The sequence below is a fragment of the Mugil cephalus genome, chromosome 2 (assembly GCF_022458985.1).
Source record: "Mugil cephalus isolate CIBA_MC_2020 chromosome 2, CIBA_Mcephalus_1.1, whole genome shotgun sequence".
In the NCBI taxonomy this organism is placed as follows: Eukaryota; Metazoa; Chordata; class Actinopteri; order Mugiliformes; family Mugilidae; genus Mugil; species Mugil cephalus.
This window is the reverse complement of record NC_061771.1, coordinates 17,403,478-17,417,033: the sequence shown is the minus strand read 5'-3', so window position 1 is coordinate 17,417,033 and position 13,556 is coordinate 17,403,478. Positions and strand designations below refer to the sequence as shown.

At 44.0% G+C, this 13,556-nt stretch overlaps 1 protein-coding gene across 1 annotated transcript; it reads right to left on the bottom strand.

Moving 5' to 3' along the window:
* Nucleotides 1-876: 876 nt before the first annotated feature.
* ednraa (endothelin receptor type Aa) lies at nucleotides 877-12,427 on the bottom strand. Its single transcript, XM_047578949.1, has 8 exons — nucleotides 12,139-12,427; nucleotides 10,663-11,180; nucleotides 9,174-9,301; nucleotides 6,476-6,674; nucleotides 4,408-4,560; nucleotides 4,165-4,298; nucleotides 3,331-3,439; nucleotides 877-2,877 (listed from the first exon to the last, which is right to left on the bottom strand). Exons 2-8 carry the CDS (start codon nucleotides 11,122-11,124, stop codon nucleotides 2,740-2,742), a joined length of 1,323 nt encoding a protein of 440 aa, XP_047434905.1. The 5' UTR covers nucleotides 11,125-11,180; nucleotides 12,139-12,427; the 3' UTR covers nucleotides 877-2,739.
* Between the last annotated feature and the right edge of the window lie 1,129 nt (nucleotides 12,428-13,556).

The following is a 13,556-nucleotide window of genomic DNA, read 5'->3' as shown; positions in this document are numbered from 1 at the left end:
CCGAGTTTCAACCCAGCATCACCAGCATTATTATCATTATTTATATTATCTGTCTTTTATTTAAACTCTGTTCTGCGTTATCAGACCCTTTTGGACATTGTGTCCTAACAACCGGAGTTTTGAGCAACACAGAGCTTGATTAGGGGTTACCAGGGACAGATGATTTAATATGAGGAATATGAAACTGTTTCATAAGGTTTATGACCTGTCAAAGATTTATCTGCAACCCGCTGAATAAGAAAAAAAATAAAATAAATAAATAAAAAACAGGCCGGCGTCTGATAAAGTCTTGGCTGCTGCAACAGTCTGTTGGTCTGTTGGTGTTTTTGATCTTTGTATATGGGATTACACCCTCACTCTGTTAACTGTCTATTTCTGACAGCCGCTGAGAGTTTAATCCCGGGTTAATGGCATCTTTTGTCGCTGATAAGGAGACATCGAATTGCGTCACACGGAAGCTGTTGATAAATATTTGGGTCGTATCCAGTTTTTTTTTTTTCCCTGCTGTTTACATCCATCGTGACACTGTTTTAAGCGCAACATATAGGATCCCGATGAACCCCAGTGTCGGATGCGGCCGAAACTATGCAACGGTCAAAGAGCTCTGCTCTCCTCCATCCTCTCTTGGCAGCAGAGATGAGAAGTGAATTATATGTATCAAATTCCCACCGTCCGAGCCGTTCACATCCTCTCTGCTGACATTAGCAACCCTTAGGGCTCAGCTGCCAAGCAGGTCACAGTGTGTCTCAAATCACTCCCAGACGCCCCTTTCTCACAGATGCAGATTAAAAACAGAAGGAGGGCCCCGCGGCTTCGCTGGGAAACCAGTGCGTTGGTAAATCGGGCCACATACCGCCAAATAAACCTCCTCGTTTATTTAGAGTGGAGACTGATTTATTGGTATGAGCAGCAGCATCAACGCGTGTCATTCGGCGCGTTCAATGAGCGACAACAAACTGTTTTCTAGTGATTACTGTGAAACGATTTTATGGGTAGTGGTAAGAGTAATGCTGTACAGACGTCGCTTGTTTCTATACACAAGTGTGCAAAAAAAAACAAAAAAACACACACTCCAACTTACAAAGTGGAAGCACACCCACACACACACGGACACACACAAATGCTAGCATATTTTTGAACTTACACAGGTTCACATATCAAATAGTATAAGGCAGTATAGTCGTTTTGTACAATTTCCACGTAAAAACTGTAGCAGGTTATAATTTGGAGAAACATCCTTATACAGTTACTTGTCAGTTACATCTAAAGCTACAGGAAGTGACTGCACCGTGCCTAGAAACAGTCCCGAACTTAACGTTTTGAAAAATATTGTGACTAATTACTCACTGCATGAAAGAGTTGTTACATTGCCAATGACTCAAGGGGTAAATTTGTCACTTCTCTTTCATTCCTCCATTGTTAGCTCCACCACACGTGCTTTTGAACAACTCCAATCTTTGGTACTTCACACTTAAGTGTAACTTCGGGCATTATGTGTTTTTGCACAGGGGGCGGATCCTGTTAAGTTTGGACAGAGCCAGTCCAGCTGTTTCCAGTCATAGAGCAATGAATATGCAGCTTCTCATAAAATGAATCACCGAAAAGAAAAAAAACAACAAAAAACTTTTCTTTTTTTCCTCCAGTTTGGCGTATAACTGTTTTCTCAAAAACACCGTCTGTCTACGTCATTACAACTGTAATGTGGTCCAAGTAAAATACGTCTTGTTACGGTAATACAGCGGTTTACAAAAGAGGACACTATACATGTGTTTATTTATCACTCCATGGGTTACACAAGCATAACTGTCACATGATAAGTATGTACGGCAAAGTTCACAGTGTTGTAGGAGGAAAAACAAAATCTCGTCTATTGTTTGTGGTCAGTGGTGATGTCGGCTTTTCACAATGCATCAAGTGAATGCTCTGAAAATGGAGGATTAAAAACCTGCGTTATCTGTGCTTTTGTTTACTTCAGCATGCCTCCGATTTTCCTATTTGACATCTTTAACTTTTTAATTTCCAGAAGGTTTAGAGGCTGTGGATGGTGCTTATGTTAATCATCGTCATCTTCCCACCTTTTCCTAGAGCAAGCAGCGGGAGTCAAGCTAATTCGAACTTCAAAACATCTTCTAATTATATCAAATAGTAGCTTACTGAATAACGAGTAACATGCACAACAACCCCTCGCTAATTCTGGCTCGAGCCAGTAACGTGCTTTCCTGTTTTTCATCATCAGCGGTGACCTCTGAGGACGCCGCGCGCTCGTCTCCCATCATCCCCTCTGACAGCGAGCAGTCCGCTCTTTCCTTCCTGTAGCATCCTTCCCAGTAGTGCTGCCCTTTACAGGAATAGCACGCTTGGCTCCAGCTTGAGTCATTTATAGCCGGCATTCAGCTGCATCCTTTTAAAGGGTCCTCCTCCTCATCCTGCTCTCCCCCCACTTCGCAAGCTTCTCCGTCATTGTCCGTGGGCGTGGGAACAGAAGTTTGTCTTCGGAAGTCCAGCCCGCTGAAAGGATCAGGAAACATCGGAGCGTTGGACACCATTGTTTCTTTTGATTCCAGTTCCAAATCCATCCCTGCCACACTTATGTGCTGCTCCAGTGATCCGAGAGTATTAATCAGAAGTTTTTTGTTTTTTTTTTAAGTATACATTTTAGGATGAGTATTGGTTTGCGTTTTAAACACTTGTTGGGGACAGTGGAAAGCTTTAAAAAAAAAAAAATCCTCAGGTGATAGATCAGTTGCTGTCCTTCCTGATGCTGCGGTCGGTGTGGACGTTGTTGGGCTCAGGGCTTTTACACTGGATACTGGTGCCATTCATGGGCCCGATGCTGCTCAGCTGGTTGTCAGAGTAACACCAGCAGCACAAACACGACTTGAAGAACATGCGAAAAGAGGAAAGAGAAAAATTTTAGCATGGCAGTGTTTACCGAGAGGGTTTCCCATATGTGGAGCTCGTCCGTTTAACCGCTGCCACTTTCAACATGCAAACATGAGGACTGGTTTATCTCCAACCCCACGACAGACATGTGTTGCGTGTGACCTCAGCGGCTACATAAATCTCTAGCCAGCTTTTACATGTCGGCCGTGGAATGTCATCACCATCACAGCCACTGAGTCATGGACAAAGGGTTGAGTTCACTGTTTGGTTTACTGGCTAGAATAAATCTCAGGGTTTAGTGCCTGGAAATTGAGAGCGATTGATTGTGTGTGTGTGTGTGTGTGTGTGTGTGTGTGTGTGTGTGTGTGTGTGTGTGTGTGTGTGTGTGTGTGTGTGTGTGTGTGTGTGTGTGTGTGTGTGTGTGTGTGTGACAGGGGAGTACGATACCTTGAAGCAGTTCTTGAACTTCTTGCTGACAAAGTAGAGGATAATGGGATTTATGCAGGAGTTGATTGTTGCTAGGTTGATGCTAAGGTAGTCCAGGACCAACAGGAAACTGAAAATCAAAGACAGGACGATGATTTTCACCACAAATTTAAATCTTTTCTGTTACTTTGGCACGACGAGCTTAAAAAATGGTGTCAGCTTTAATGAAACTTACACCGATCAGGCATAACATTATGACCATCTTCCTAATATTGTGTAGGTCTCCCTTGTGCCTCCAAGTTGTGACTCATCAGAAAATGGACATGGATCTTCTGAGGGTGTCCTGTGGTGTCTGGATGTTCGTAGTGTGGGGGCTATGGGTCCTATGGGTTTAGGGGAGGGGTCTCTGTGGATCAGGCTTGTTCCAATGCTTCCAAACAGATGCTTGATCAGTTTGAGACCTTGTGCTGTTTTTCACGTTTTTTAGGTTGTTCATAAACTGCATCCTGCTGGGGATGGCTGCATCAATCAAGGTGGATGATACATGTCTAAGTAATATCCATGTGAATGTCAGGTCCAAACTGTTCCCAGCAGAACATTGCGTTGTCACAAGATAATCAGTGTTATTCACTTCTCCTGTCAATGGTTTTAATCTTATGGCTGATCGGTGTATGTTCATATTGAGTAGGATAGATACTCAGAGTAAGATTCTGTGGGCATTGAGAAGCTCAGTATATTCTGACTTCAGTGAAAAGATGAGATTCTGAACTTCATAGTCACAGCAAACGTTATAAACAAAACAGTTTCATGTCCTCTTGTCCATTGCTTGTAGACATTTAAGCAACCTCTACTCACTTGAGAAGCTCACAGCGCATCTGATCATTCTGGTAGTAAATCATCTTCTTGAGAATTCTGCTCAGATGCAGTGGGAACCAGCAAAGGGCAAAGATGAGGACGAGGCAGAAGACAGCTTTGGCCACCTCCCTCCTCTGCACGCAGGAAACAAAAGACTCCACCATTAGAGAGGAGATGTACAGCAATGGAATAAACGCTTGTAACCAGGAGCAGTTTGGTTTAGTGGTTTAGGTGTCGTCTAACCTGTTTGAGGTGCTCGCTGAGTGCGATGCGAAGGCTGCCGTTCCTGTGGTTGAGCATCTCGCAGGTCATCAGAGTGTAGAAGATGGCGGTGCAGGTCAGCGGTACACAGAAGTAGAAGCCAAACAGCCACCAGTCCTTTGCATCTCTGTAGAACTGGAGGTCGACACAACGCAGAGATGCAGTCAAACACATTTAATAAAACAAATGCAAAAAAAACAAAAAAACGTAGACGTAGAGAACGAGGGAGGTTTTCTAAACCACGTACACCATGATGACTACATCTCCAATATGCGTGGATATTAAAATCACTGATGGGACAATGACAATTCCATATTCTGCTGGAAAACTTTTGGAGCTGGCATTCAAGGGGACATTATTTAGACATGTACCTCCCACCCACCATGACACTCCTTGAAGGCAGGATGTACCCTGACACAGGCACACACACAAAAATTGTCTAGGAACAGCTCTATCTTTATGGCTCTGCATTGATTCATAACGATGAATAAAGCATCTGATTAACCCATGGATCTACTTCACAGGACGCTGTCAAAGATGCTAAAGTTTGTGCTCTTCCGTCTATTTCTACTAATTTGGAGTTTTTATTTATTGACCCATTTCACCTTGCTGTTGTTGGTTTTATCCGGCCCCTAATGTTTCCTCACTCACAGTAGCATTTCCACAGTTCTTCCTCCTACTTTGACGAATGCTGTTCTTATTTGTTGTGCTTCACAGATGTGTGGGTCTGTGTCTATGTTGGAGAAATGGTGGGGGCTTTCGGGGAGTGGGGGGATTTGGGTTGCAGGTGGGATTACTGTGTAAAGCCCTTTGAGTTGAATTTTGTATGAAAAGCGCTATACAAATAAAGTCTGATTGACTGATTGTTCTAAAATCTTTGTTTGTCACTGCCTTGTGTTTCCTTTCATCCTCAGGCCGCATCACTCTTCAGATTTCTGCAGCTGACATTGATATCGGGCCTTAAAGGACGTGTGATTCTGGGCCATGAAAGTGAACTGGAAATCATTACGCCTGACTAGGTCCAAGACCCGAAACACCACCAGACTACCCCTGTACTCCAGTGCAAATGAAATTCACATAACTGCTGCTCTGCACGCAGATATCAACCCGATTCCAATTATGCTGTGTATAATAGGGGCCTTTTGTCGCCTGTGGTTGTAAAGAAACATGTGAAATATTCTCTTTAAATACACCACAATTTTCGAACCGCGCAAACGTGATCGAAACTTATTGCTCAACGTCCTTGAGTATTTTATCTTGTGGATCCATTCCAGAGTTTGGTGTCTGCAAAGGAAACAAAATCCTGCGTGTTTTCACACAGTGTACTATTCAGTAATGGCGTTAAGAGGTTTCCTGAAGCCTTCACGTGGTACTCAGAGCTGGGTGAGATCTGGAATGGGTGCACACATGTGGCTCAGCTTGAGGCCCCAGGCTGCAGTAATTGCACTTGGCCTGCAATCAATTATGTGCTCCAAGGATGTGAAAAGGCCACAATCACGGAGAGGGAGAGTAAGTAGGGCAGGTTTATTTCGTTAAGTGATACTCTACTCAAAATATTGACTGCAGCGAGTTTGGGTGGAGTGGCGCACCCTTCGAGGGTGACTAGGTTGCATTCTGGCTTTCTCATGTTCTAATCGTCTTGTGTTTTGATTTCGTTGGATTTTAAATTATTCATCGCAGAAGCAGGAAATGCTGTAGGTGATCGTTCTCGCAGTTTCATCTGCACCATAAAAATACGTACGCCCAAACCGGATCAAAATAGCATGTGGGCACACCTACCGTCCATTAAAAGCACTCCCCAAGAAGAACAACACACACTTTTTGAGATCATGGAAGCTGAACTTGCACTTTCATTATAAGTAGGTCCTCACGCAGGTGCGCTTCCTATCTCATTAGTGCAGTGCTGTTTTGTCTTCGTTTTACAAAATTCACCACATTGTACTTCTTTACAGCACATCTTGGCCTTATTAGAAGCTAAACAACGGGACGCAAAAACACTCAACTGCAGTTTTGTTATCCAAAGCTGGTAAGAGGAATGACAATAGCGTACCATCATGAAGTCACTCTTGGGGTTGAGCATGCAAGTGCGTATGGTCCTGTTGTCGTAGTTGAAGGTGACTATGTCGAAACCGACGGCCTCCGGTATTGCCAAGACGAGTGACAGCACCCAAATTGAGACGATCTCAATGACTGTCAGGAGAGGGATGCCCACTCCCTGCACTCTGCTCCAGGATGCTACAGCCCTGTACCTGAATCCCAAGAGGAAACCGAGTTAACATTCAGCATGTGGCTTTGAGGATAACATGGACACTAAACATCTTAAACTGATTAAAGCACTATGAGTACAGGATATTGAGTTACTGCAGTAAGACGATACAATAAAGCAATTCTAGGATAAAAATAACACCATTAGTATTATTTGAATGTGATGTGAATAAAAAATATAATGCATCAGTAGGTCTATGAGGGTTCATTTGTACGGAAGAGTATTAGGGCTACCCATGAGAAAAAAATTTAAGAAGGCAGATTTTTTTTTCATCATGCACTTTGAGAAAAAAGTGGAAATTTCACGAAAAAATTTGAAATTTATTTTGGAGAAAAAAGTCAAAATTTCAAGAAAAAAGTCCAAAGTAGAAAGTAGACTTTTAAACCGGTTGTACGTATGCGTATGGTACAGTCCAATATAATATATCAGCAATACAGCAAAAAATATTCACAATACAATTTAAAAATTTTATTAATTAATTATTAATTTAGTCCCAATGCCCAATTCATTGTCCCAATGTCCCAATTCTGCGGAGTATCAGCGGTATCATACGGTTTAAGGTCTGCTTCTACTTTCGACTTTTTTCTCAAAAGTTTTACTTTATTCTCGAAATTGTATTTTGACTTTTTTCTCAAATTTTTTACTTTATTTCTCAAAATTTCTCAGAATTTCTCTTTTTTCTCAAATTGCATGGTGAAAAACATATCTACCTCCTCTTATTTCTTTTCTCATGGGTGGCCCTAATAGTCTTCCGTACATTTGCTTCCAGTTGCTGCTACATGGGCAAAAAATGTGTAAATTCACCAATTTCTTTGTCTTTACAAACTGAGAATCACCGCCATTTCCTTCATGCATGGCAGTGCACCAAGCTCAACACACTGCTCAGTCAGCAAAGAATATCTGAATGTTAAGAATTAACGAGGAGAGATGATCAATTGTTTATCTTAAATATCTAATATTTATATTTTCGTGATGCCTCCAAACAGACCGGCCCCACGTTGGCAGAGAGAGGCCTGTCTGTTGGCTTGTGCTCCGCGTGCGCTGAATACTTGTTTGCTTGTTTGTTTCATTAATGGAAACCACTTGTCGAAATGTTTTAGTAAAATCGTGCATCAAGATTTTATGGCAAAAACAATATATTTTTCATGACACATTTGAATTTCTCTGTTCGACAACATGGCGCTATTTATATTTTACTAAGTGGTAATGTATCCACCTTTTTCCTCTTCCTCCAACATTGAAAAGATACAAAGGGGACTTGAGTACTTTCATAATGCACGCAGACTAAGATATGTTACACATTTCCTGGAAACAAATGGAGAGCATCTGCTCTTGATGGTGCAGCGCCGCAGCCTTTCTCTCCTGATAGAGGTCATTAGAACGCCCTGCCTCGCTGAACCTTGGAGGCGCATCAGAGCCTCTTATCTTTAAAGTTGTGTCTAGTCCATAAAGTGAAATGACACTGAGCTTCAGCACTTCACGGCCATCATTTATTCATTGCGGAATTTCTATTAAGGTGCTATCAAAAAAAAAGGAACTCGGCGGTACGCTTGCGAGGTGGAAGTGATGTTAATGTCACGAGTAAATAGAATAAATAAATAAATGCAACTAATCCCAAATAAAGACGTGAAATATCGCTGACAAGGATAGGAGAGGTCAATTACTTGTACCAGTAGACAATTAGTGGTGACCTAACGAGTTTCCTGAAAGTCATTATCTAAGTCTTCCTGTCATTACCCTCAAATCAAATCAAAATCTCAATTCTAATATGATAACACACAGTGTAAATCCCCATCTGTCGTAATGTTCAGCTTATGTTGTAACAGTGTAGGGAAGGTGGTGATTGATTCAACATCATCGTCCCAGAGGAACTGTTGAACTGGACTGAATTCAAAACTAAAGCATTTCTGTTATTCAGCCTACACTACTGACTAAAATGGGGCTCGTCAAAGTAACAGAAAATAGAAACATGAGTCGGTGCATCACAGTGTTGTTCAATAGCACCACAAACCTCAGCGTCACTTATGAAAACACAGTACAATCCACACAGCACTGCGTTATTTTGAACTAATGCTGAATACTACAACCTTTGTTGTTCAGGACTGTTCTATTGGAAGGCATTAATTTTTACTTGTGTACCTAATGAACTGGCAACTAGTTAGTGTGCTCTGTCTTTATTAGATTCCTAAAAACAAAACAAGTAAATATCCAGGACTCGTGCTGGTTAAAGTTCTATGCAGTCATTTTGCTGCGTCCTTGAATTCTGCGCAACAGTGTGGGAGTGGGAAAAACACACATTTGAGTCACGAAGCATCTGAGCAAATATGTTTTACATAAAAAAGATGTGGGTTCAGTGAAAATCTGTGGGGGTTGAATGAAAACACGATAACCCTCGTGATACCTCTTTGTTAATGGACAATGAGTGACAATACCTGAAATTCCATTTGTGACAAACACAAGCCCTTGGTGGAGCAGCACTGACCTGTCCACGCTGAGGGCGCACAGGTTGAGCACGGTGATGCCCACGGAGGCTTTCTGCAGGAAGGGCACGAACTTGCACAAACACAGGCCAAAAGTGGTGTCATCGAACGGCCAGTGTGTCGCCAGCAGCTGGAAGGGAAACACAGAGCGGTCACGACAGCGCTCGCTGCTATCTGCAAAGAATTCAGACCTGCATTCCCAGCACCATTTATCTTCCGTTGTTGGACACGCGCGGAGTTGTCGTTACGTCGCTGTTTGTTTGTGTTAATGTATCAGTTTAAGGGATTTTAATTAAGTAATCTGGGAGCCTGCTATTAATCTAAACCACATGGAGCTCATTAATCCATTAAGCATCACGCAGCACATTCACTCCTCCGATAAACAAAAGAACTGGTGAACTCAACTTTCCACAATCTACTCTCTGATTATTTGCCTTGCTAAAATAAGCCAAGGCCATGTCAACAAAGGCTCTTGCTTTGGCACTAGAGTGGCACTTCTCCTTCATGGGACAGTTTTGTATAAGAGGGAAAAAAAGGACAGTGTTTTGGGGAACAGTGTCCTTGCTCTGAGGAAGAGAACACGAGGGTTTCAACATCGCAGACGTGGCTTTTTATTCTTTCCTTTTTTTTGCCTGTTTGCGCACAAACCTCTCCCCGCAGTCGGATATTTGTTTCCTCTTTGCACATGTGCTGCGCCCACTACAAAGCCCTGCGCCCACAGAGAGCCGAGTTAATTTCAACCAGGTGGCCCCCTTCATTTTTCTCTTGTTAAAATGGCGTCCTGCGATGAGACGAGCTCCAGAGGTCAGGTTGACCGATGGTCTCGTTTGGTTTCCATTCTCTGTTATTTCGCAAAGCCGCGGCAGTGTTTACGGGCGTAAATCAAACTGAGGCGGGAGGCCTGTGACGATGTATCATCATTAAACACTTCAGAATTGCAAAGTGGTCCCAAGTTTGAGGAAAGTGCTGTGAGTCACACGAACCTGAGACTGAGTGACAGGGCTCTCAGACACGCGGAAAGTCACCAGACAACTACTTAACGTGGCTTTTAATGATTATGTGTTACATTTTTACCCTTTCACTTTCCAGCCCCACTTGGATTTATCCCTTGACAACTAGTATTTAATAAAGCTGCTAAATTAGGGTTAATGACTAATATCTCAGGTCAATACGAGGCCAAAGGCGTGTGTCCGATCCCCGTGTTTATTTAGCCGGTCATATCCCTGCCCCTCTCATCGCTAATCTGGCCACGCGGGGAAGATAACGCTGTCCGTCTGATTGCACTTTCCCGTCTACTCGCCCCCTCCCTTACACCCCCCCTCCCGCCCTCCCTCTTCCACTCCCTTTTCCCGTCCGTCATATTCCGCTTTATCTTTCACCTCCTTTGTTGCTGCATTTCATCGTATCAGCAGCTCGGCACCTGTCACTCAGGGGCTCAGCTGTGACGCGCAGGTTCAAATAAACATGCGTGGACCGGGTCGACGGCCGTACCTTGTATACGTTGATGGGTATGTCAATGAAAATGTAGATGAGGTCGCCCAGGGCCAGGCTGGCGATGAGGGCGTTGGGCCCGTTCCTCATACACTTGTGCTGGTATATAATCCTCAGCAGGGTGGCGTTGCCGACCAGGCCGATCACGAAGACTGCGATGGAAATGATGGTGTTGATGTACTTAAAATAGCTGTTGATGGAGGTAGATACGATGCATTTCGGAGGGCGCATCGGCCTCGTGGCGACAGTCCCGTTGTCGGAGTTGGGTCCCACGTGGCGGCGGGGTCCCGCGCTCGGGCTGACGGTGCTGTAGAAAGCCGGAGACTGGAGGGTGGAGTGGACGAGGAAGCCCGGGAGATGGTGATCATCCTTCTCTGCATCGGCCCTGTTTATCTGGCACATTCCTCTGGCTGCCATACAGGCCATTAGCACCAACATATGCCTGGCTGCGGTGCCCATCATGGAACGCAGCGAGCGCTTTGATTTCACTGATTGAAACGCTGTCCCGGTATATATCACTGGTGAGACAACAAAACAGAAAACAGGAGGACAAATGTTCAGAACGTGCACTTGTGAAAAAGAAAAAGCAACTCTGCCAGATCCCTTTTGAAAAGCCGGAGAGAGACGGCAAGACCGAAGTGTAATCTATCAAGTCAGGCACAAGAAACTTTGACAGCGTTACTGTCCCTTTACAAAACCTATGAGGAAGTTTAACAACGTCTTCACGACTTCAAAAAGGCTTTGCCAAGGGCGCACAGATGGGAGATGCCAGAGCCAGTTATGGTCATACAGTGCGGATGGGGCATCAGCAGAGCACATTGGGCACATCTTTTGCCCTCAGTCATTCCTGGATGTCTTTGTGTCAATAATGTTGCAGCTACACGCTGAGGTTTTTGACAATGAGCCTCTTGCGTGCGTCCGCGATGAATGAGCTCCTCAGTTCTGCATTCTCCCTCTGTTTCTAATATTGAAAGGTTTAGACTTGTGGGACTCGTTTTTTTTTTTTGTTTTTTTTTCAGCTGCGAAAAAGTGCTGATTTCCAGTCAGCTGTGAGAGTATAAGGGTTTTAATAAAAAGCAGATGAAGATCCAAATCCGCAAAAACACATGCTTATGCTATGAATCCCCCACAACCCCCCATCTCCCCCTCTTCCTCCTCCTCCTCCTCCTCCTCCTCACACACACGAGATCTCTGGACAAAATCGGAGCAGTTCATTCCACCAAACTGCCAGATAAAGTTTTAAACTATCAGGTGGATAGCGAAGCCCTTTTCATCATGTCACAGCGCAGGCAACTCTTATAGCCCAGAGTTGTTCCTGTTCAAAGTCCCAGCTGTCACCAAGTACACAAAGAACTATTTAGCAGCCAGCCCTTCAAGTAGCATCACAGTTTAGCATCAGCATGACACTGCTGGGATCTGTGACAGCACGCAAACTGATCCGTCCATAAATAATAAATACATTTGGTTTTCACCTACCGCTTCTAAAATGTCTGCCTGGCCCCCTCGGAAACCGTCAGGCAAACTTTCAGCTGAAGCCCCCCAGACATCTGTATCACATCACATGAGTAATTAACGCACTATCAAAGTCGCACCGTATCCCACTTGGTTTGAGCAATGCACCCGTCTGCTCCGAGATGCCTTCGCATTATGGCTCAGAGTTTCCTGTGGAGAGTTTTTGCAGTGGTGTGTGTGCCTCAGCCGTGTGTGTGTGTGTGTGTGTATTTCTGCATGTGTGTGTGTGTCAGAGCACCAGTGAGACACTTTGACTGGGTGGGATAGTAAATCTCCACCTCCCTTTGGTAACAGACTGGGCCCCCCTTTGGAAACATCCACCCCACCTCCTCTCCTCTCTCTCAGAGGCACCGCCTGCTGACAGTCTTCTCCGAGGCACGGCAACACACACACACACACTCATGCACACACAGGGGCAGGGGCATCTGGGAGCCCCTCCAATCTGCCCCTTTCCTTAAATCCCTCCCACCTTCTTCTTCAATCCCGTCTGACTCACGTTAGGTCTTGTATACGTTACACGCAACTGTTTCCTCACACAAAAGGCAGCAGAGATTAGGCTGGAGGGAGGAAGGCACGAGGAAGTCCACGTCCGTGTTGTGATGCTGTGTTTGTTTCATTTGAGTGGGGGGGGGGAGGGTGCCGAGACGGGAAGTGGGAGCTAACCATCAGCCAGGCTTTACTTTTACAGACAACAGTGTGGGTGGCCAAACCACACTTTTTTTTTCTTCTTTTTTTTTTTACCCCCACTCCTGCTACGTTTGAGGAACCTCTCTTCAGTAAATGATACGTTTGGGAAAATGTGGTCTAGCCTGTATTCACCAAACATCTAAATTAAAAATACTGGAAAGCAAATAAATTGGTTTTACCTGTACGCAAAAGGCAGAACAAACAAACAAGGGGAGTGCTTTCTGAGCCGATTAGACGGCTGACTGATGGGAGAAGACAGCTCGGTGTCAGGAGGGAAGAGAGCTGGTACGTCAGCGTCCATTATGGATTTCGAAATGGACCATCTATCATGATGCGCGCTGAGAGCAGGAAGAGGCCGATCAAAGCCACCGCAGTCTGTATTATGCAACGGCAAAGAGCTGATACAGCAGCTGCTGAAAGAGGGAAAACCACTCTATTTTGTTATTTAAAAAAAAACTCTTTACCTGCTAGATATCTGCATAGAGTTGTTAAAAATTCTCCAGTGAACACATTAAAATGTCGAATGAGTACAAATGTGAGCGTGAAACCACGATAAATATTTATATTGAATCTTATTTTATCTTGCTCTGATCTTACAAATAATTTTGGTAAATGTTCAGTGTCCGTGAATGAGTGAATCAACGTTATTTACCCATTCACGAACATCTGATACTAGGTTGTGTAAGTTGCGTGGT

Excerpts from the sequence above, each read along its gene's own strand:
- ednraa (XM_047578949.1), bottom strand. The coding sequence starts at position 11,124 with ATGATGGGCACCGCAGCCAGGCATATGTTGGTGCTAATGGCCTGTATG. Across the intron at positions 6,675-9,173 it reads TGCGCCCTCAGCGTGGACAG|GTACAGGGCTGTAGCATCCT; the intron begins GTCAGTGCTGCT and ends CTTGGGATTCAG. Across the intron at positions 4,561-6,475 it reads CCAAGAGTGACTTCATGATG|TTCTACAGAGATGCAAAGGA; the intron begins GTACGCTATTGT and ends GTCGACCTCCAG.